The sequence below is a fragment of the Apis laboriosa genome, unplaced genomic scaffold (assembly GCF_014066325.1).
Source record: "Apis laboriosa isolate Shangri-la unplaced genomic scaffold, ASM1406632v1 scaffold5_cov152, whole genome shotgun sequence".
Taxonomy (NCBI): domain Eukaryota; kingdom Metazoa; phylum Arthropoda; class Insecta; order Hymenoptera; family Apidae; genus Apis; species Apis laboriosa.
In genome coordinates this window covers 974,879-998,896 of record NW_025223857.1, presented here as the reverse complement: position 1 = coordinate 998,896, position 24,018 = coordinate 974,879, and the positions used below count along the sequence as shown (strand labels likewise).

General features: G+C 26.0%; 4 protein-coding genes across 15 annotated transcripts; all 4 read left to right on the top strand.

The window, feature by feature from the left end:
* Positions 1–630: 630 nt before the first annotated feature.
* On the top strand, positions 631–4,423 carry LOC122717962 (zinc finger FYVE domain-containing protein 1-like). Of its 2 annotated transcripts, none has more exons than XM_043942542.1 (7): positions 631–1,066; positions 1,351–1,823; positions 1,894–2,160; positions 2,268–2,640; positions 2,711–2,972; positions 3,050–3,482; positions 3,577–4,423. In XM_043942542.1, the coding sequence occupies exons 2-7, from the start codon at positions 1,370–1,372 to the stop codon at positions 3,798–3,800; spliced, it is 2,013 nt and encodes a 670-aa protein (XP_043798477.1). In that variant the 5' UTR covers positions 631–1,066; positions 1,351–1,369; the 3' UTR covers positions 3,801–4,423. The 2 variants fall into 2 exon arrangements, with proteins under 2 accessions (XP_043798477.1, XP_043798478.1); XM_043942543.1 differs by lacking the exon at positions 631–1,066 and having other exon boundaries at positions 1,348–1,483; positions 1,563–1,823.
* Positions 4,424–4,575: 152 nt separating this feature from the next.
* LOC122717833 (forkhead box protein N3-like) lies at positions 4,576–12,074 on the top strand. The gene is made up of 6 exons (XM_043942276.1): positions 4,576–4,682; positions 6,651–7,045; positions 7,119–7,555; positions 7,636–7,939; positions 8,022–8,127; positions 8,235–12,074. Exons 1-6 carry the CDS (start codon positions 4,576–4,578, stop codon positions 8,509–8,511), a joined length of 1,626 nt encoding a protein of 541 aa, XP_043798211.1. The 3' UTR covers positions 8,512–12,074.
* A 645-nt stretch (positions 12,075–12,719) lies between these two features.
* LOC122717969 (interference hedgehog-like) lies at positions 12,720–20,586 on the top strand. Of its 11 annotated transcripts, none has more exons than XM_043942556.1 (9): positions 12,720–12,896; positions 14,236–14,325; positions 14,409–15,198; positions 15,924–16,004; positions 16,085–16,339; positions 16,421–17,410; positions 17,495–18,343; positions 18,420–18,545; positions 19,412–20,586. In XM_043942556.1, the coding sequence occupies exons 4-9, from the start codon at positions 15,935–15,937 to the stop codon at positions 19,552–19,554; spliced, it is 2,433 nt and encodes an 810-aa protein (XP_043798491.1). In that variant the 5' UTR covers positions 12,720–12,896; positions 14,236–14,325; positions 14,409–15,198; positions 15,924–15,934; the 3' UTR covers positions 19,555–20,586. The 11 variants fall into 11 exon arrangements, 8 of the variants coding, with proteins under 8 accessions (XP_043798491.1, XP_043798492.1, XP_043798493.1 ...); XR_006347281.1 differs by lacking the exon at positions 12,720–12,896 and having other exon boundaries at positions 14,107–14,325; positions 19,378–19,510; positions 19,586–20,586; XR_006347282.1 differs by lacking the exon at positions 12,720–12,896 and having other exon boundaries at positions 14,107–14,325; positions 18,420–18,535; positions 19,378–19,510; positions 19,586–19,633.
* Positions 20,587–22,135: 1,549 nt separating this feature from the next.
* LOC122717971 lies at positions 22,136–23,668 on the top strand. Its single transcript, XM_043942563.1, has 5 exons — positions 22,136–22,472; positions 22,561–22,697; positions 22,783–22,924; positions 23,010–23,131; positions 23,243–23,668. The coding sequence occupies exons 1-5, from the start codon at positions 22,319–22,321 to the stop codon at positions 23,666–23,668; spliced, it is 981 nt and encodes a 326-aa protein (XP_043798498.1). The 5' UTR covers positions 22,136–22,318.
* Positions 23,669–24,018: the final 350 nt, after the last annotated feature.

Below are 24,018 nucleotides of genomic sequence, written 5' to 3'. Positions count from 1 at the left end.
TTTCAGTACATATTGACGTAATACGATGTCAATATGAGTTTATATAAATTTATTTAAATTATATAATAAATGTTTCATTTTCAATTACATAAAATATAACATAAAATACAATCCAATAATGAATCATTTAATAAATATAAATTTTTTATTTTTACATTAATTTTCTTCAAAGTAATTTTTTTATACTCTCTCAAACGGTTGTACAATCATCTAATGTGTGTTTTTCTAAAATTCATATATTACATAAAATTCAATAACAGTTTTAATAAAAATGAAGAAATAATATTATAATAAAATTTTTTTAAAATTTAAGATTCATTGTTAATTTTTATGTCTTTTCAATATATATATATATATATATTTTTTTTTTTTTTCTAAAAAAATAAAAATATATTAAATTGAATAATATATTATTTATTAGTAAGATTGCAAATATATTTTTTTTACATTCAATAAAATGAATTAAAGAATTTTATTTTATCACGTTAATTTCAAAAATGAATATTTAATCATAACTCGTAACTAAGGATTATAAAATGTCTCCCATTACTAACTATCCCCACTCTTTTATAAAAGTAATAGTTCAATTACGTTTGCTTTGCATAGATCTGATAATTCTTATCAATAAATTTTACGAATTTAATAAAAGAAATATAAAATGAAAAAAAAATAAAAATAATATTCTTTATTATATGAATAATTGCAAATTTGCATAAGAATCACTTTAAAGTAATTAATTATGAAGTTATGAAGTAATTTAATGTTTCACAATTTATACAATCTAATAATGAAAAAACTAAAATATATTTATGAGTAGAAAAGAGAACGTAGAACATTAGCCTTGAAGTTACTTTCAATTGCAGTTCAAGTGATTTTTCGAAAAGGTGTCTATTACAATTCGTGTATTGAGTCGCAACGCATTCAGTTGCTCGTAATGGAGGTGTTATTGATGATCAATTTTTAACATTCGGAATTATTCAAAATTTTTCATCAGTAGTGAATATCCTCAAAGTATGATCATTATACCGTTACATTATTTAAATGTAGGCCATTGAATTTTTTAAAGGTAAGGTCGCCATATCGGTTTCAATTTGCGTAGTTAACTATCCATACAATTATATTGAATGATATTGAACATTTTTTCTTTTATTAACGAGATATTGTAGTATTGTAGTAAATATAACTATATTGAATTATTAATGTTGCATTTGTAATATTGAAAAAGTTATTGTATAATTTGTTATTTTATTTATTATATATATATATATTAAATGCTATTAAATAATAAATAATTTTAAGCAATTTTATATTTATCAATAATAAAGAAAAAAATATTTTTAATATTTTAAGAATACCATTGCATTGCATCATGAGTGCATTTTGGAAAGAATGTAAATTAGAGGCAACTGGACCAGCTATCATGAAGAGTCTCGACACAATGTGTATCTGCAACAAGGATATATACCATTCCAGTCATGATTCCGTAAATGGAAATGAAATACATGAAAGTGAAATGCACATGAAATGTCAATGCAATCAACCTAAAAGTTTCTTGTTGATAGATGGACAAGAATACCTCAAAGTTTGCAATGCAGAACAGTTCATGGAAAAATTAAATTGCAGTGATAAAGATCTCGAAGTAAAGGTGGTATCAATTTTTGGAAATACTGGTGATGGCAAAAGTCACACCTTGAATCAAACATTTTTTAAAGGAGAGGAAGTTTTTGAGACTTCAAATGATCAAAATTCATGCACATTAGGTGTTTGGGCTGCACTTGATCCAATTCTTAATGTAATATGTTTAGATACAGAAGGTTTATTAGGTAATATTTACATTTATATAGTATATAATAAAAATTTATTTTATATATAAAAAATTTTTGTTATGTTTAGGTATTACCTCTTATGAGAATGAACGAACAAGATTATTACTTAAAGTTCTTGCTGTATCTGATATTGTTGTGTACAGAACACAATCTGAAAAGTTGAATAGAGATTTATTTACATTTATTGGTACTGCTTCAAGAGCATATAGTCATCATTTTCAAGCTGCCTTACAAGCAGTAGGACAAAGAAAAGGAGATCTAGGCTCCATAAGTGCCTTGGGACCAAGCATTATAGTATTACATGAGACTAGATACACCAAACCTTTGACCAACAGTACATATTGCCACATTCTCAGATTAACAGTAATTTCAAAATAAGAGTTTATTCACAAATTGATATGTTTATTTTATAATGAATATATTATTTTTCTTTTGTTGTAGATGGTATAGAAAATGCAGAAGATATTCTTCGAACACGATTCGCTCAAATGAAGCTCGAAACGGAAGCATTTAGTTCCATAAAATACGTCGGTATACAAACAACAAATTCCACGACTGATTATGAACTTTTGCAGACTGCTATTAAAAAAGAATTATATAATACTAACATACGATCTGCCAGAAAACCATATTTAGTTTATAATACATTGAAAATTTTGAACGAAAAATTTTCTGGAGAAATGGAGAATTTTTCTAATACTTTGTTTCCTGATCAATATTTCACTTGTTCCGTTAAATGTCTCAGTTGTGGATCTAGATGCAGCAATAGTATGGGACATCTTTTAGAGGGTAAACCTCATAATAGCAATACCAAGTTAGTTTTGTATTGGATTATTTGTAATTTAATATAAAAATAGAAATATTATTGATATATATTTTACTAGGTGTCGATATCAGCATCAATATGAAAATGTAATATATATATGTAAAAAATGTCATAGTAACGGAAATGAAGTACAAGTTATGAAACGAGTTCAAACTCAGAATGATAATAGTTGGTATGGATTAGTTAAATATGCATGGTCAGGTGATGTGATAGAATGTCCACATTGTGGAGAAATATACAAAAGCCGTCATTATTGGTATAATAATAAAAATCCAGAAGATTTTGCTGTTCGTACAGAAATTACGCATGTATGGAATATGGTATGTAACAAATATTTGTAAATCACTTTGGAGCGAATCATTCATTAAAAACAAATTATTATAAAAATTTTTTTTAGGGAAATCATACAGTGACAACTCAAAATGCAGCACAAAGAGTAATAGATGGTGTATCGTACATTACCGAAGCTGTAACCAATGTTTCGTTACAACCGACTAAAGTCCTCTCAGCATGGGTTGCAGATCAAGTAGCTCCATCTTATTGGAAACCGAATAATGAAATAAAGCACTGCCATAAGTGTAAAATGCTATTTGGATTAACTGATACAAAACACCATTGTCGAGCGTGTGGTGAAGGTTTTTGTGAACAGTGCTCATCCAAAACAAAATGCGTTCCATCTAGAAATTGGCATACACCAGTACGAGTTTGTGATATTTGTTATAATAAAGATGAATCTACCGAATCTTCAGAAGACGTTAGCGCTCGAAAAGTATCGGAACAAGTAGTATCTACTCTGAGTGCAGTTGGTTCTGTTTTAAATTATTCAAAATGTAAGAAAATAGATTTTTCAAAAAAAAATAATATCTAAATATATTAAAAAAATAATATCTATTATATTAATCTTAATATTTTTAATTTATTTAGCACTTATTAAAGATACAGTTCGACCATCTTATTGGATTCCTGACTCGGAAATTGTTAATTGTTGCATATGCTATCAAAAATTTTCTGCATCACTTACTTTACATCATTGTAGAGATTGCGGACGCGGAGTATGTCAAGATTGTTCACGTCATCGTAAACCTGTACCACATAGAGGATGGGATAAACCAGTTCGCGTTTGTGACTCGTGCATAAAAATTGTTTAGAAATGTTAGATAAAAGTTAATAGAGTATTGATTTACTTACAATATTAATCCATTTGCACAATATATATTGAAGAATTAGATACCTCGAATTAAGAAATATTTTTTCTCAAATTTTGTACCTGTTGTTTGAACATTACAACATTTGTGTAATTTTTACTTTTCTTCAAAAGATTGAAATTCTTTGCCATCAAATGAATAAGAAAAAGAAGAAAAAAAATGAATATTTTAATACAGTATTGTAAAAACTTTTTCCTATGAATTGTGCCATGAGTGTACCTGTCTTTTATAAAATATGTTATCGTAGAATATGGCGGTAATTTAATATTAAAAAGAAAATCATGTATGTTTTATGAAATAAGCCATTGCTAAAATTATAATATTATGCTAATAGAGTATATGGTACAGTATATTGTAGCAATATATATGTCTTCATGAACAAAATGAATCGAATTGTTGTCAATATTGCGGTTTACTAGGCTGTGACTGCTTTTAAATTCCAGAAAGCATTTATCCTTTTATTATAGTGTCCAGTATCCGTTACGGTTTTTTATAATTTTAAAAAGACATTGCTGTCTATTAGGCACTGTAATAAAAAAGAATAAATTGTCTAGATTTAAATCAAATGATTATTTCGTTACTACTCCTAATTTTGAAGTATTAAACAAATATCATTTAAAATATCAAATGCTTTATAAAAATTATATTTTCCCGGGCGATTAATTTAATACGATTAATCGATATTCGAGATGCGATAAGATGTTTCGGTAACCACGTGATGACGTCAAAATATGGCGTTTCAATCAGCTGGGTGTTGTGTAGAGTGTGCTTGAGATGCCCGTCTTTAGAAAATCTACGAAGACTGCCGTCTGTCTACTCCAATACGTGAGTTTTTAAAAAATCGCATTATTTAAATTCTTGTATTCACTCGCGAACAATAAGATTTTAATGCGCATCAATAAGCAAACACCAGGTTACAAAGCAGAAAGACGCAAAACGCTGTTTCATTTCTTAAATATTCCAATTCAGTTTTGTGTGGAATTTTTAGAAAATTGAAAAAGTATTTAGGAATATTAAATAAAGTGATTATTAATTCATGAAGTTGCGTGTAAAAAGCTCAATCTTGTTAAAATTTAATATTTCAAAAGATGATGCGTATGTAAAAATACATAAAATATGGTTGATAGAAAAACTTTCTCAATGCGTTTAAATTTTGTTATTGTAATAGATATAATGATTTTACTATCGTATTCCTGAACGCATGAGTATTGTATCTTTTCTGAAATGCAATGTTGATACCGTGTGCAAGCGATGCCGTAGCCATTTTCATGTTTGCTCCAGTTTCGTAATCATTATCAACTCCATATTTGAATTCAACAAGTAACGCAGTGACATGTTTTGCTTGTTCTTAAATTTTTCTAGTACTTCACGCTTTATCGTTTCATTGACAAAGCATTCAGGATTTCCTTTACTCTTTTTAAGTATGTCATATAAAAATTATGTGAACATAATTTCTCAAAACGATTCGTCTACGAAAAATCTGTTTATTATGTTGCACTTATTGATAGAAATTTTCTATGGATAATGTCATGTTCATAGCAATATATGCGAAATAGAAATACAAATTTTACAAAATGTTCGCAAAGTATTTTCATTTTCAATCTTATATTAATAAGAGCAAAAACATGTTCAGAATTAAGTGTGCTATGTAGACGCCATTTTTTTGAAAATGATTTAAATGTATATTCTTTTGTAAATAATTTTGTAAAATGATATATGCATGAAATAATTAAAGAACTATTAATTATCATGAATGATAATATGAGAAATGCTGTAGAATTTGTTGATTTTCTCAAAGTTTATTTTCAATTACAATGTGTTCTTAATAGTACGGCCATTTTGTCGCTTATTAGTGGATAAACAAATGACGATTGGTACTTTGGGTTCGAGGCTACAAGCGCGTCACATGCGCGAAAATTCAATTTTACTACCTACGCATCCTTTCCGTAATTATAGTATTTCTATATGATTTCCGAAATAGAATACAAATTAGCAATTATTTAAAATAAATCTTTTCTACATTTTATAAGTCTATATATCTACATATCTCAATTTTTATTAATATTTTTATTCATAACTTCATTATTTAAAACAGCATATGTTTCGTTTTTATTTTTCGAAAATTGTGTTTGCTTTAATTATACATGATTAATATTTTCATAAATATTTATTCATTAAATTTTATAATGTATATTTTTATAATAAAAATTCTATAAATCTTTATAAAGAAAGAAATTATGTTATCTTTTTTTTTTACCTATTAGTGATATTATAATGATATATAATTGAAGAAATTTGATTTGTATTCGAATTGAAGCATTTAGGAAACTATTTATACATATATATATGAACACATTGCTGAGATTATGAAGAAACTTGATATTTATACTTTGTTGTCATTCAAATTATTGAACTTTATCAATTTCTTCTTACTTCATAGAACTTCTTTTCTTTTTTATATCTTTTCGAATTTTTTTATGAATGAAAAATTTTCAGAAAATAAAAAAATTTATATAATTATATTAAAAAATTTATATATTATTTATATAACATACAAGATATCAAGAATAGATCATAGAAGGCGAATAGATACTAATTCCATATATAAGAATGAATTGAAAATATTTAATTATAATTTTTACACATAATCTTTCTTCATTTGTTTTGAAACATTCTATATATGTATATGCCATTTATAGAAATCATTCAAGAATATATAAATGATAAAATAACTTAATTAATTGAAAATAAATTTAATCAAAATATAAATATAGCTTAATTTTTTTTTTACAGTGACAAAGAAGATACTTCACACAATATGCCACCAGATAGACCAGATGCATCTGATGTGGAAACTGGTATAGGACTAAGTACACAAGTTTTCAACTTTGGAGATACAGTATATACAATGAAAGAAAAAGAAAATGCAAGTGTTTTTGTTGAAACAAATTCAACTGATGAACTTTCTATGTCTGAAAAATCTATTGAAAAAAATAGCCAGTCAGATGATGATCTGACTTCTTTAAGTTGGCTTCATCAACAAAATCTGTTAAAGGGTTTGGATATTTCAAATCCTACTAAAGAAATGAAAAATGAAAATGTTTTAAATAATAATGTTTGTGATGATATGGCAGACTATTCTGAAAATACTAATTCTATATCAAGTTTAGATGATGGTTATTGTCCAGGTGATTATTATATGTATTTTAATTTTAATTTGATTATTGTAATGTGAATTTAATTTTTTTTTTATTATTATAGGAGATAGCAATAGCAAGATAAATAATACAACATCACATGGTAATAATCAAAATTATCAAGTCTCAAGTAAAAATGGTCAAAAATCAATGCAAATATTTCAGGAATCAGTAAAAAATCATTATAGTATTTCACAAAACAATCAGACGAAGATTTCTTTAAACAACAATAATTTGCCAGTCTCAAATCGCAACAAACACCCAACTCATATACCATATGATCCTCATTTACATAGAAACAGTAAACCTCCATATTCATTTTCTTGTTTAATTTTCATGGCTATTGAAGATAGCCCTGTAAAAGCTCTACCAGTCAAGGAAGTGTATGCTTGGATTTTGGATCACTTTCCATATTTTAGGAATGCTCCAACTGGGTGGAAAAATTCTGTTAGACATAATCTAAGCCTAAATAAGTGCTTTCGTAAAGTAGAGAAAGCACCAGTAAGTATATTATAATATTAATAAAAAAAATCATTTTCCCTTCTAGAAATAAAAATTTAGTAAAACGTCCTTCCTTTTAGAATTTGGGCAAAGGTTCATTGTGGATGGTAGATGCCCAATATCGTCCAAATCTGATACAAGCGTTATCTCGTGCTCCTTTTCCTCCTCCAACTGTTCAAACTTTGTCTTCACCCGAAAAACCACAAAAAAAGAATATCAGTACACGTCTACCTGATCCTACACTTTTTCCATATCTTTCCAAAAGACTGGCATCGAGCAACATTATTGACAACACAGATACCGAAGTAGATAGCGATGTAGATGCAGCTGCAGCTGCTATGCTTTCTTTTAAACATGGACCTATTATTTTAAATCATAATAAAGGCAAAGTATCTTATAGAAAAATATTAAATAAACATTAAATAAATATTTAATTAACATTTCACAATTTAAAATTTTATGGCAGATCGTAAGCGAAAAGTACCGGAATCAGAAATGTTGGTTCCTGTAATTACTAGGAGTTCTAGTGAAGATCACACTTACAGTTGTATTACCTCAGTAAGACAAGAAAGGTAAGAATATTATGGTAATTTCAATAGGTAATTCTTATTTAATATTAAGATAATATGTTTATAATATGTTTTTCGTTTAATATTAAAATATATATTTATTTTTCAAGTAAATATCCAAGGAAAGAAACAAATACCGATTTTGATGAACAACGGAAAATAGCAGAAGGTGCAGATGCACTTTTAAATTTAGCAGGTGTTACTACACCTCTTAACCACGGTAGGGCACATCATATACAAAGTATTAACTCGACGTCAAAATCCGAGAGTTCATCAAAAGTAAAAAAACGTTCAGCTTCGAATGATTATTCGAATATGTCTGAAAAAAGACGTAAGCATTGGCCAAAATGGAGTGAAGGAAAACGGTATTTAAAGCAAATTATATAAAAATACTTTGGTCATATATATGTAGCATCGCAAACTTCCTACTTTTCTTTTGAAAGATGAATCTTTTAAAATTCTAATGTTTAATATGATTTTTGAGACTTAAATCTTCTACTGAGAAAAAATTTATAAATATAAGATAAAAAATGATATCTTATTATTTTAAAAAAAAAATTTTATCGGGTGCATTTCTATTTAAAACAATAAAGTTGGTAACAAAAGGATGGCAAAAGAAAATAAAAAATTGGCGGTCGCTCAGGGTTTAGAACTTGCTGTATGCCAAAATAAATAGCACTAAGTAACAAGCAATAATAGAAGAATAGTGTTAAAAAAAAAAAAGAATTACTTTTACATGTTATTAAGACATGAATTTAACTATAAGTAGTTCATGAAATGTCAATGAAAAAAAACACTATTGCGTACTAAAACTAAAATAATAACGATAAATTTTTTAGACCTGTTGTGACAATTATACATATTAATTCATAGAGAGTTTAATTAATAATAATAGAGTTCTATATTAGGTTTCTTGTAGATATGTATAGAAATATAATTGATATCTTACAATAGAGAAATTAATAATATATTTAAAAAAAGATTATATATATACATATATACATATGTGTATATATATATATACATATATATATATATATAATGTATATATGTACGTATATGTATATATATATACACATATACACATATACATACGCGTTTGCGAGTCTATACAAAACATTCATTCACTCTCAAGCACATACATACATATACATACATATATATGTTCATGTTCATATTCTCATTTATTCATACTTAAAATACATCTGGTCATACGCAGCAGTATATGTGCAGAAAATGTGCTGCGAAAAACTAAAACAAAAAGAACTTAAAAAGAAATTGAGGTATAGTGAATATGGATTTGAACTGAAAAATATTATCATTTCATGCCTTTTTCTACTCTCTTTATTGCTTTTGAGATGATTTTAAACAGTGCTGTATGTACATAGTCCCTGTAATGTATACACAGACCAGTTCAAAAAATTTTGTTAGAACATCAATATATATCGTGTCAAATTGATAAATATTGATTGGAAGAAATGTATAAAGGTATATGGCAAGAGTATCATCCTATTTTTATAAAAAAATAAAAATAAAAAAATAACTATAATATAATAATAATTAAGAAATATTGTGAATACCTGATAAGAAATGAATGTATATGGCGATGAAAGATATTAAATATTGATAAACTGGTCTTGTATACATTGATATCGTAGTTCTATATAGAGAGAAGGTATATTTTTACAGGGCACAGCCCGCGTGATAAAAGCTCTTCCTAATAATTGCTAAAAAAGAAAAAAGGAGAAGAAGAAAAAGGAAAAAAACAGTTCATTAGCTTAAACCATTTATTAATTGTATTTTGCGTGACACTAAAAACATAATATGGTAGCGCAGCCTAAATAATTCCATATTTACATGCTATATGAGAAAACTTTCATTAAAAAGGAAAAAAGGAATGCATGATTTTAGTTTCGAATAAGTTTCGAATATATCAAACATACTTGCAGAAAAAAAACTTATTCAATGAAACTAAAAATAACAAAATTTTTAAATCAGAGACATTTTTAGTTATATGATTATGTAAAAATTAAATAATATCAGTTATTAGGTTTATAATAATATTTAAGCGTCACAATTGCGATTAAAGATAAATTGTTATTTGTAATATATGTTATTACTGCTGGCTCAGATATATCTCAAATGTGAAAATTATTATTATCGCTTTTCATGAAGGTGCAATTTAGTTTAACTTATTATATGTTGTTTATTCTTTAGTTATTTTCGAAGTTAACGTGATAATGTTAATAATAATCAGTCAGTTAAAGTTACTGCACTTAAAAAATTTACGCTAATCATATGAAACTGTGAAATATTATTAATGTAAAAAAAAATAGAGAAAACAAAAAAAGAAAATAGATACAATAAATTTAAAAAAAAAATATCAATAAGGCGCGCTGCCAAAATATTTCGTATGATTGTAGCTATAAAGGGAAAAAAATTTAAAATAAAGGGTGCAAGGAAGAATGCCATATTTATACACGATTTAAGAAATTTCAATTTTTGAGAGAAATATATACATTTCACGTAAATGTAAAACTATTCTATATATTTAGCATATACGTATTTATAATATACATATATATTATATTAAATATGTTTTAGAGAAATAAACATGCCTGTGTTCGGTATCGGGCATTTTTTTTCGAAATTTGTATACGCACGAGTAAGACCAGTTTTTTGTAGACTTTATGTTTTCTATTGTCTGTGATATTATTGCAAAAGTAAACACACCTTGTTGTTGTTATTGTTGTTAATTATATTTTGGTGAAACAGAAGTTTTAGAGCTTTATAAGTTTTATTGTTTAGAGGGAGAGAGAAAGTGAAAGAAAGAGAAAGTGTTTGCGACACTTTTCTGATATTATTAATTGGCATTCTTGCTGACACCTAAACATTCTGATTTAGATAGAAAAACTGGCATCTTTAAATTAGCAATATATGATAAATATTATATATATATTGAAAGTAATATCACAGTTTTCACTCTATTTGTTGAAATTTTTAGTCTAGCTTTTGTTTGCTATGACTGAAGATCTGTTCTTCCATGTAGTTTATTCTAATCAATTAGGGGGTGGGATGCCATTTATAATAATAGTAGCTAATCAATGCATTACAAATTAGAGTAATCGATTAGCAAGTGCAACATAAAGCAATATATACCAGTAAATCCTGACATCGGACAAAATACTCGTTAGTCAGCTGGTCCATACAAAAAATATTCATCTATAAATCAATGTTATATCGCGTGTTTGTATAGAGAGAAATAAGTATAAAAATTATAAATTAACACTAATTGTACAAGATAGTTAACATACAGAGTATTTTTTTAATGAAGTATTATTGTAACATATATTGTAATGAAACTATTATTTTGTCTGTGTAATTTTTAAATGCATATAAATTATTATTTAACACAACATTAAATCCTGTTTCCTATTATATGAGACCGGCTGGCATAAATAAAAAAATATCATTAAGAACTTGAACACCAGAAAGAAAAGAAAAAAAATATTAAATATAAAAAACAAATTATATTTCATTGCGTTGCAACTATCCATGGACAATCAAATTCTAATATGGTGTTTAATTTATCTCCTCCATTACATGACATCGTGCCAAACGCAGAAATCATTTATTTTGAGGAATAGATGTTTATTTATATGTATATCTACAAGTTGTATATTGTATGAATTTTTGTTGGCGTAATATGTAATATTATTATTATTATATGTAATATTATTATTATTATTACTATTATTAATTATATTATGATTATTATTATTAATATAATTATTACTCATTTTAAATGGAATACATTGTAAAATGTTTGTTAAGTTTTTGACCTTGCTTACATAATTGAGTAAAATATTTAATATTTTAGATTACATAATTGAGAAAAGTATTTAATATTTTAGATTGTAACCGAAATAGAACTTTATTAATGAAAAAAAATGTGAAAAGATTTGATTATTTAAATGTGCATCCTTTTCGAGATATATTACGATATGTACTATCTATATATATATATATATATATATATATATATATATATATATATAGATACAAAATTATTGATCATAAAAGTGTAAAAAAAGGTAAAGATCAATTGTTGTTAATTAATGTTACTTTGAATACAATATATTAATATATATTTCTATATTTAAACTCTTAAATTATTTACATCTATCTTAACAATATTTTTTTTGATGATAAAAAAGTGTAATATTTATTTATGTAATCATAATTGGCGCGTTTAGAATTTTAAAGATGGCGCTAATATGGTGCGTAATATTTCGCATAGGATATCTAAATCTATAGTGAAAAATTTATATTTTAGAATAAATGTGAAATTGATTTAAATGGATGTAAAATTAAAATTTTATGTTTTACTAAATATTTGAGAATTTTATAAAATATAATTTTTTTAATTAAATTTATGTTTTATAACATTTCAAATAGAATTTGATCACGTGATAATATAGAGATACCAACCTGCACACGAGTACCTAGATTGAGACACGTCGTTACTATATTTTATCGCGGTTCAAAACCTGTCGATCTGCATTCCAGTGTGCTGGTGGACGCCAAGCGTCGTGTTCTATGAGAGGTTTATCCTACCAAAACTCACAACAATTCTCGTGAAAAAATGAAACAATTTGCTAAAAATTAACGGATTTATTATTTCTATCCTATAAGAAAAATTGTGATCGATTCACGGGAAAGTCAAAGGATCTGGAACAAATAGGTCGTACGGCTGGATTGAAGAAAAAAGGGTGAGTATACCAAGCATGATTATATTTTCTTCTTTCATGTCATTGATCTTTGTCTTTTTCTTATTTCTCTGTTTCTCACGATATTTTTCTCATATTTTCATGATTTTTAGTAAAAATATAAATGCAATGAAAATTATTGAAAATTTTTCTTGCAATATCGTTGTAAAAGATCATCTGCCGGAAGAGATGAGCCAATATTTTTGGTGATATTTGAATATGATGGATAATAAATTGTTAAAATGTATGATAACAATGATTATAGTTATAATTCTAATTATTTGAATTATTGACACTTGAAAAAACACTCGTTCGGATAATACCGCGCTACTTATTGCGCCTGCGTTCTAATAAAGTATACACGTTATGTACTTTTTGATTAAAGTCTTATATGCATTTTGATACGCGTAGTAATTCAGTCGAATTGTCAACTTCCCGATGAAGCTCATTAAAGTCAACTGGCTATATTAGTATAATAATGTTATTGAGAAGAAACTTACAACTATTTTACAAATATTATTATTTAATTAATAAATATAAAATGAAAATAATATAAGTGTAAAAATAAAGTGTTAATATTTGGATAAGTACTAGTTATGGGAAGTAGATTAAAATAGCGTATGACACATATACGGCTAAATATTCGTTGCTCGTTTTACTAAGCAATCGTTATGCATGCTGAGCAAGAAAGTAAAGTTAGTCATATATCTTGTATCGAGATGAAACATGATGATGTGTGAAGAATAAAAGTTCACGTGATTAATCGACGATCAACGAAAAGAATGATCATCGGCACATAAGGATAGTTGTCAAATATATTTAATCAATTGGAACCTTATCTTGTCGTTCCTGTTTATTATGTGTAATAGGATACCATAGTTTATCTGTATAAAAAATCATTAAAATTGCAACCCTATCTTATAATAATAATATAACTTCAAAACTATTAAATATTAAATTATACATTTATGCTAGTTTATATAGTAAATGAATGATAAAAAAAAAATTTTAAAAATATACATAAACTTTTTTTTAAATGTTATTTTATTATATTAATTATTATTTTATTTTAAAATATATTTTTTATAAAATTTGTATCATTTTCATTTAATTTTTAAATTTTTTTACGGTAATTTTATGTAAAAAATATTGAAAGAGAAAGAGAAAGAAAAACATAATATCTTTTATTTTAAGTAAATTATAATTACAAAAGTGCGTTACAAACAAAAATTTTATTTTTTTTAAAGGCAAAAGAATTTAATTATTTAAAATTTTCTGTATTTTGATTAATAATAGAAAAAACGTAAGATTATAAAAATGAAATTTAATTCTTCTTATATAGGAAGTTTTGATCAATTGGAGAATCAAAGATAGAAAAAAGAATTTCAGGAATTGAGGTTCTCTAGATTAACATCAAGTTGTAGAAACAAAAGTAATTCTTTTTTAACTATATAATGGCATATTTATACATGTGTTGTGTGTACGTAATTTCGGTAGCATTTATTTATCTATAAGGTTAGGTATATGAAGAATCGTGTGGCGCGCGTGGAGCATAGAAACTTGACAACCACTGCTTTGGAATTCGAGTTCTTTATTTTTATGAGAGGCAACGTCGGAAACCAGCCTCTTTGGAACCCTTCTCACCTGTTACATACCACCGGCATTTATGCTACCATTTAACCAGAAGTTAAGAGTTCTACCGTGTATAAAACATGTTCAACTATCTTGTCAATGGATTGAACGCATACTTTTTGTCTTTGCAATTTGGACTCCCAATGAAAAATAATGCCTTCTCAACGAATCTTATGAATGACTTCTCGAACAAATTCGTTTCTTCATAATGGAAACTTTTGTACAAATTTGTAAAATTAAAATTAATAAAATCAATTTATTTTATTTTATTTAATAATATGTTTAAAATGTTTTAAAAATAATATTGATCTAATTCACAGAAATATTAGAAATTAAATTTTTTAAAAATACTTTTAAGATTTTATTGTATCCTCATGTCATATTTACTAGATAATATTTTCTTATTAAACAAACATTAAGGAATCTGTGGAACAAAAAAAATCTTCTCTATTAATACCAATACATTAAATTGTCGTGTAGGCGTACGGTGTAATTCATGAATGGATCTACCTACACTTAATGTGTATATGTTAGCCAACAAATAATTTCCGTTCTTTCGACGTGTTAGCACGGTTTTCTAATCGTCATTTATGATGGCAGCCGTTCGCACGTGGGTGGAAAACAGTGCACGATAATTTTCAGCACCATATATGATCAATTTTATATTGTCATTGTAACATCTTTGTTCGCTTTACTTATCATCATGTATCATTACACATTTTAAAATTCTTTGAACGTTCAATTTGAAGATATAAAAGAAAATTTTATTTTTAAATTTATTTTTAAATTTATTTTATGCATATACAAGATATAATTATATCTATATATATAATTACACAAGTATTATCATTTGTGTGTAATATCGAATATATGTAATTATATACTAATACTAATAATTATATACTAAATACAATTATAAATAAACAAAAATCGAAAAATTATTTCTTTTATTTTGAATTTTAAAAAATTATAAATTTTATGAACAATTTTCATTAATCTTTAGAAATTTAATAAAACTATTAACACAATAAAAGTTTTTATATTATATTATATTATATTATATTATATTTTAAAAACTAATGCAAATTATATTATACTGTGTTCTATTGAAAATGGAATGTGCGACCCATTTGATAGAGTGAGGATAGAAGGCACGCATTTGTGCCGAAATGACGAGCCATGATCAAAACTAGAATGAATGCGTTCTATTTCCACGTGAACTCGCCACGTTCTAAACTTAAACGTTGAGTGGCATTAATTTTAGTGGTCTCTCTTTCTCTTTCTTGTTGCCTTGAGTTTTTAAAAATTCTTTTTTTTTCTTTTTAAAAAAGAAAAAAAACTGAATTGAAAAAGAATTCAATAACTAATACAATGAATTTCTATTTTCCTTGCTTATAGAATGTGTCAAGATGCGATCTGTGCCCTTTCCATGTGGCATTGTTACGATTCTATTTTATGTCTTAGCCAGTCTTGTACATGGTAAGTTTTTTCCTTATTTTCAATATATTACATATAAATACATTAAATATACATTAATATATTACAATTAACATTGACAGGGCAAAGGCAGGAATTAGGCATGTCTTTTACCAGACATCCACAACCATTGGATGCACCAATAGGCGATGACGTGAATTTTGAATGTAATTTGAATCTTGGCGCAGAACGTTTTTCTTGGCGCCATAGACCATTGAATTCAGATAAGTGGTTGCCAGTTTTTCACACAATTAGTAATGGTGGCAAAACATCTAGGCATGTGGTAAAATTTGATAATGAATCGAAAGCCGGAGATTATCGTTGTATAGCTTTTTATGGTAATATATATATTTTATCTAATTTAAGATCTTATTTTCAATATTAAAAGTATATATAAATAATACATCTAATATTTCTAGGTTCAAGTGGTTTAGCTTCTGATCCGGCAAGATTAACATTAGCTACACTACACAAGTTTTCTGATAAAAATGATGTTATTATAAATGTTCCAACAGGAAATATTGTACCTATTACTTGTCCTGTACCTTATTCTGCACCAGAAGCAATAGTTCAGTTTTATAAAAACAATAATCTCATACAAAATGTTAATATAATTGGTAGCAAAACTATGATCATTGAGAATGCTAAAATATCAGATAGTGGATCTTATCATTGCACTGTTAGCAATTATATAACTACACAAATATATTCAAGTAATTATAAAACAATTTTAAATGTACATAAAAATATTAGTTTTTTAGCACCATATTTTATTAAACAACCACAAACAGAATACAAAGTTTTACGGGGCAAAAATATAACATTAGAATGTTTTGGTGCTGGTTATCCAGTACCTTCTGTTACATGGAGTAGATTAGGTAGTCCATTACCATCAAATTCCATAAAAAATTTGATAGGTTTAATGATAATTAATGTTCAACCATCAGACAGAGGAGAGTATGATTGTATGTGGAGTAGCAATAATGCACATATAAAATCTGTAATTATATTAAAAGTCATGGAAGCTCCAAAAGTAATTAAACCACCGAAAGCATCCACATTCTCTGAAGGTGGAGAATTAGAACTTTCTTGTGCAGTAACTGGCGAACCACAACCAAAAATTGAATGGTTAATTAATGGAGAATCTTTAACACCTAGTGATAATGTGGAAATCAAAGGTTCTACACTTCTTATATCTGAAGTTGAGAAAAAACATGCTGGTATTGTCCAGTGTGTTGCAAGTAACGAATATGGGTCTCATTCTGGTTGCAATTTGCTAAGAGTAAATCCTAAACAACATATTGGAACAACAGAAATCAGACAGGATTATGGAATTTCTAATTCAAAACATAAACACACTAGAGGAGGAGGTAGACGAAGAAGTAAGGAAGGGAAACATAAAGGCACTGGTAATTTGTTACATACATTTATACATTATTGCGTATAAATCATTATTATTTATTTTATTTTTATCATGTCTTATATATTTCTAGCGGTGCTAGTACCACCGAATCAACCAAATGTCACAAGACTTTCAGATGTATCCGTAATGGTTAGATGGTCTGTACCTGAAAATACAGGACTGCCAATTCAATTTTTTAAAGTTCAATATCGAGAACTTGGACAAAAGATGAATGGCAAACAAGCCAAATGGATGACTGCAAATTCAGAAATACCGAATAATGTACGGGCTTTTGAAGTAACCGATTTACAACCTGATCATACTTATCGATTTAGAATTGCTGCAGTTTATTCAAACAATGATAATAAACTTAGTCCAAATTCCGTACGTTTTCATCTTAACAAAGATGGTGGAATCGAAAGTAATAAAATGCCTATACCTTTATTAACGAATACTGAGGCTTTAGGTCCGCATGAAGTATTACTCATTTGGCAAAATTCAGATAAATCGGCAAATATCGATGGTTTTTATGTATACCATCGAGCCTCTACTACAGCTGGAGATTATATAAAAACTACAGTTGAAGGCAAAGATTCTTTCAATATAACTATTTCTCACTTGCAACCAGATACAACATACGAGTTTAAAGTGCAAAGTTTTTCTGTGGATGCTGCTTCAGAATTTTCTCAAATTCTTCGACAAAAAACAAAAAAATCTTTGAACATGAATGAACATAATAATTACAATAATCGAAATGATCATAGTAGCAATTTAACATTAGATAATCGCGTAAGACCTGCAGACGATAAAAATGTGAATATGTATGCCATAATTGGCGGAGTTCTCGGAGGATCAACCTTGCTAGGTAGTTTAACTGCAGTTGCAGTAATATATAAAAGAACAAAATACAAACAAAGTCGAGAATCATCGCAAAGTGAAGGTATATTTTAATATTATTATATCTCAAAAAACAGTATAAATTACATAAAAAATTGAATATTCATTTTTTATTTTAGGGAAACCAATAACAAATGGAAGAATAATGAATGGTGGAGTAACTGATTCAAAAATAAACATAACTTCAAATCCACTTGCTGGTCTTGATACATCTGAAGATATAATACAGCCTAAGGTCGGTATTTGTAAGTAGCAATATTAATACTGCCGCTTTATCAAAGAACAAGAATGACTCAGAACTAGATTTGAAAAAAGAAAGGAAAATTTCTTATTATCTTTCCTATTTTGAATCTAGTTTCTGACTTGTGTATAGTCATTCAGTTTCTATATTCAAATAAAATAGTACATTAGGCGCATAAAAATTTTGCAATTTTAGCATATATGGCCACTCTTATCTTATTAATATTTATATTATTAATCATACCATCGTATGTGTGTTCTATTAGCTTGTATTTTGAAAAATAATTGAAATGAAATTCTAAAATGACTAAAAATCAAAAAAAATAATTTGATAGTTTTTTCTAAACTTAGATTACATTTATATTTTTACGAAGTAATTTCGATAGAAAGTAAACAAGTCATATCTTCATACAGTGGCTATGTATATAAATGCTTTATTTTCATCAGAAATTTTATATTTAACGTTCATGCTTCTATTTTTCCATATAATGGATAAATTGACATAAATGTTAAATCGCAATATCTATTTATATATCCCCAAGGTTACTATTAAGAATAGTGCATTGATTTGAGAATTATTATCATCAAAGTACTAATTAAGTGCTATTTAGATGATTAGACTCGAAATGAATCGAGTAATGGATCTAGAGATACATGCCATTTTATTTAAAAGTGGCATCTTTTTTTGTTTTGTGCTTCATTGTATTCCTCCTATAAATTTTTTCTTTCTTCTTTTTTTAAATTTCTTTGTTAGTTTTTGCATTTTTTGTCTTTTTCTTTCTTCTTACTTTTGCACGCGACTATATCTATATTCAACTAACGTGTTTCTGCTTTCAGACTACTCGATATTAAGAAGATTAGTTTTTTCTAGCTTTAGCCATTGGTCGCGTGTTCTTTAAATTCTACTTGCACATTCTCTGCACTCTCTCTGGAAGCCGCTTTTCTTTTGTATTTTCCGAACATCACATACGTACGTTATATATTATCTATATGTCCATGCTTCTTTGTGAGTGAAATTTGAAAGAAGCGAAATGTTTCTAAACAGACCGGACAACAGTCGCAGATGGAAATGGCTTCGTTTCTTAATGGACAAAACAACAGCAACAACAACCATAACAGTGATACTGTTGGAACTGACCAGTGAAGATCAATAGACTGAGATCTCTCTTTGCTCCAAGGATCGCTATCGAACAGCTTCTCTGCAAACAACCATTTTATATGTGCTTCGAAAAATCCTCGTACTCAGGCCATATATTTTCAGATAGAAGTTACATCAAACTTTTATAAAGAACGCCAATATTTCCGTTGTGACAAGAATCAAGACAAAGATGTACAAACGTTAATACTGCAATGATATTTTTTTTAGTGAGACTTTAAAGAAACTTTAGTCATCAGTTAGATTTACAATGAATAATCCATTTCAAGACAGTTACAGGGTGTCATAATAGGTATGCTCAAATATTTCGATCGAAATTGTTAGACACGTATTTGCCTAACGATCGTATACTACGAATTCAATTTTTCCCATTGCACGATAAATTGCGATTTTTTAAAGCTCAAGATAGAATAAGGAATTCGTGATCGATCATGAAATGGTTAAAATTTGCAAAGTACCTGTCTAATATCTTCTTTGATTTTTTTTTTATTTCTATATTTTTATCGCTCTCTTATTATATATACCCATTTGACAGTCTGATAATTAGTGAGTTTGGAATTAATTAGACGTATACCAGAAATTCATAATTTCGTAATTGAATTATTATTCATTTTCGTGATATTTATCATATTTTTATATTAATTTTAATCCAGGCAGCTTTTAAGTTATGTTTGTTTCCTGATTTAAATTAATTAGTTTATTATTTTATGTTGTAAATACATTAGTAATTACGTTGAATTTAGGACGAATGATATTGTGCCTGATAAAAAAGACAGCTGTGCTATATATTTTGTATTTTATTATGCTTTAGAATATTATTTGATATTATTGAAATTTTTAAACTTGCTAAATTGCGATAAAATGAAATTTTCAATTTTTTTTTTAAATTATCGTTATATTGCATTATATGTATTATATTTATTCATACATTATGATGTTGAAATTGATAAAATAATAATTTTAATAGATTCATTCTTATATTAAAACGAATCTCATGAATTGCTGCTAAAATAATAGAAATAATAGTAATATGTTGCTAACAGTATTTGTTATATAATATCAAGGATTTAACTTGTAATAACAGTATTTTCCTAGCATTGAATTAGATATCGTAAGTTCTTTAGCAATCAATATTAATTTTCTGACGGTAATAAAGCTTTACGATGAATCAAAAAGTTTAAGAATTATGTGAAAAAAACATTAATTTCTATTAGTAAAAATTTCGATATCAAAAAAGAAAATCGTAAAAGTTTGTAAATAGGTATTTATATAATATTTTTTACATTTTATATAATATATTTTATAGTATAATGTTACTTATTTAAATTTTTTATTTTAAAAAGAACAATCGTAATAATCCATAAAGTTAAAAAATTTTGTAAGCGGAAATGAGAGCAAATTTTTGTATATACTAGAATCGAATTTTATAAAAAAGCATATTGTGCCTTACATCTTGCCTTTAGAGATTACTATTAAGATTAATTATTTATATATATATATATAATTATATATATATACATATATATGTATGCATATCAACATTTTCTGTACTTAATTTTTTCTTTTTTCTTTTTTTTTTAAATAAATATTCTGTAACATAAAAAATAGAATTTATTTTATATATTTCAAGTCAAAGAAACTTCATTTGAATTAATTAATTTTAATTTGAATTTTAGTGGTATTTCTAATAAGTTATTTCTAATGTAAAATTCAAATATACAAGAACATTATAAAATTTGTTTATTTTAATTAAAATATTAAAATCAATTAAATTACTATACGTAATTGGCAATTGGAAAAAATATTAATCTGATTGGTTATTCTGATATACATAACATAATTATAAAAATAAAGATATGTATTGGTCAAGATTTCACATCTATAAGTAATTTTACATGATAATAAACGAATGAAAAAACGAAATATATAAAATATTAATATATTTGTGAGATATCTTTGGCGGATCAATTCTGAAGATAAAAATATCGATTAAAATTTATTTATTAAGTTATAAGCCATTGAAATTTGCATTAGATGAAACGAGATGGAAAGAAAAACTCTCCATTCTATCTTCATTATCTTCATATCATCGTGCATTTATTTCCAACTCTCTTTATGTAATGTAAATTAAATAGTTTATTACTTAATAAAATTCAACCAATATTTTTGTATACCGATTTTTTTATTTGTTTAAAATCAATTCAAAGATATTCCACATATATTAACACTCATTTATACAAAATACCTTTGAAGTATTGATTCCAGAGGTCACAATAATAAAAGTTAATAAAAAAAATATCAGTATCAAGATTTATTTAGTTGAAGTTTGCGTCAGATGAAAATGAACATAGAGTGAGATATCTATATGATGGGATAGAACTATCTCATTTTATCTCCATCTAACGCTAAATTCAATTGCTCTTTAATACTTCGTTTAATGCAAACTTCAATTGCTTGTAACTTAAATAAGTCTTAACCAACATTTTTATTATACCAATTTGTGTTTGTGTAATCTTTAAAACCCAAGGAAATACTACGAATATATTAGTATTCTATAAATACGTTATTAGTTTTCTTATATTTATGCTGTTTTAAGATTCAACTTACCAACTTATATATTGTATGGATATGAATATTAACATGTCTGTTCAAAATGCTATAGAAATATTCACAACTATTATGCGTTCATTAAATACGGTCGATAAACAAGTATTTTTATCATTTATTACTGATAATTGGAAACCTCAAGAAATAAACATTCAATCTGTTTCAAATGGTATATATAACATACCAATGCAGTATACACAATAAGTCATATAATAGTGAATAACAAACACGAGAATACAAACAAAACTTTTTTCTAGGTAATTGTAATAAGGAATGTAGTTTGCAGGAAAAAAAATTAAATGAAATAAAAAAAATTATTATTGATATCAAAGATAGAATACCATTTGATGGTATATTTCCCTCAGAACACATTGTACCACCAATAATTGGAGAGGTCTGTTATTTTAAAAATAGAGAAAACTTATATTTTTATTTTTTTATACATTTCAAAAAATGTCATAAGTTCCATAATTCTGCAGAATTCAGACTGTGATAATAAATCAACAAAACATATTGATGCTTTTCTTTATGATGATGAAGAAGTAGATGAACTTATAGAAAAGGGAGAATTGAATAATTTATATTGTTCCGACTGTGGATCTACTAATGTAAAACAATATAGTAAGAAAATGAATTTTTTTTTTTAATTATACATATATATACTATTTTAATTATTGTTTGATTAAAACCAAGATTTTGATTTTAGATATTATATCACATTCCATGTCAGTATCTGATATGTTGTATATATTTCATAATATTTTACCATGTTTGAAAGAAAAAGTTTTACTTGATATAGGGTCTCGATTGGGTGCTGTTTTATATGGAGTAATTATTTCTTTTTCTTTTTTTGTTGAAATAAATGTTTATTAAATAAGTATATTATAAGTATATTAAGTAAATATATTATAATTGTTTAAATTTTTATATTTTATATAGGCACACATATTTACATCTGCCAAAAAAATCATTGGAGTTGAAATGAATAAAGAACTTTGTTCATTACAATGTGATATAGTAAATAAATACAACATGAATGATCGTATTGAAATTGTGAATAAAAGAATTGAGATGTGTCCTGATATAATACAGAAAAGTGATATTATCATTATAAATAATCCATTTGAGTTTTATGTTTCAGAATTAGAACATATAAAAATTTGGAAGTTTTTGAAAACTAACATTAAAAGTGGAACAATTCTAATTACTAAGCCATCTATTGAAATTACTTTCAAATATTTAAAAACTGGAATAATACTAGATAAATGGATAAAATCTTACAAATCAAAGAAATATAAAAAAGAATCTCAAATATTTATAAAATTCACTGAAAATCCAGATATTAAATTTTATGAAGTATTATAAAAACACAAAAAATTGTAAATGTATAAATATTATGTAAAATATATGTTATGTAATATATTATTTAAATTTATTTAGAAAACCATTATTTTATTATTTTATAAAACAAAAAGATAAAGTAAACTGATTAAAAAATTCCAAAAATTAGATATATATTATATGATAGATATTAAAAATAATTATCTATATGTTACATATTTATTTCTTATATTTTTTTTATCTTTAATATCTATTACATGCATTATATAATTATATTCTATTATACAAAATTAATGATAAATTCATCTAATTAAGAAATTATTTTGTTAAAGAAATTTCTCTTTAATGATGATCATTAGAATCCGAAATTCGAT

Bases quoted from the DNA above. Each gene is read 5' to 3' on its own strand.
- LOC122717962 (XM_043942542.1), top strand. From the start codon at position 1,370: ATGAGTGCATTTTGGAAAGAATGTAAATTAGAGGCAACTGGACCAGCT. The intron at 2,161-2,267 runs GTACATATTGCC...CTTTTGTTGTAG, and splicing joins CACCAAACCTTTGACCAACA to ATGGTATAGAAAATGCAGAA. The intron at 2,641-2,710 runs GTTAGTTTTGTA...ATATTTTACTAG, and splicing joins CCTCATAATAGCAATACCAA to GTGTCGATATCAGCATCAAT.
- LOC122717833 (XM_043942276.1), top strand. From the start codon at position 4,576: ATGACGTCAAAATATGGCGTTTCAATCAGCTGGGTGTTGTGTAGAGTG. The intron at 7,556-7,635 runs GTAAGTATATTA...CCTTCCTTTTAG, and splicing joins GTAAAGTAGAGAAAGCACCA to AATTTGGGCAAAGGTTCATT. The intron at 7,940-8,021 runs GCAAAGTATCTT...ATTTTATGGCAG, and splicing joins TATTTTAAATCATAATAAAG to ATCGTAAGCGAAAAGTACCG.
- LOC122717969 (XM_043942557.1), top strand. From the start codon at position 15,935: ATGCGATCTGTGCCCTTTCCATGTGGCATTGTTACGATTCTATTTTAT. The intron at 17,411-17,494 runs GTAATTTGTTAC...ATATATTTCTAG, and splicing joins AGGGAAACATAAAGGCACTG to CGGTGCTAGTACCACCGAAT. The intron at 18,344-18,419 runs GTATATTTTAAT...TTTTTATTTTAG, and splicing joins AGAATCATCGCAAAGTGAAG to GGAAACCAATAACAAATGGA.
- LOC122717971 (XM_043942563.1), top strand. From the start codon at position 22,319: ATGGATATGAATATTAACATGTCTGTTCAAAATGCTATAGAAATATTC. The intron at 22,473-22,560 runs GTATATATAACA...ACTTTTTTCTAG, and splicing joins CATTCAATCTGTTTCAAATG to GTAATTGTAATAAGGAATGT. The intron at 22,698-22,782 runs GTCTGTTATTTT...ATAATTCTGCAG, and splicing joins TACCACCAATAATTGGAGAG to AATTCAGACTGTGATAATAA.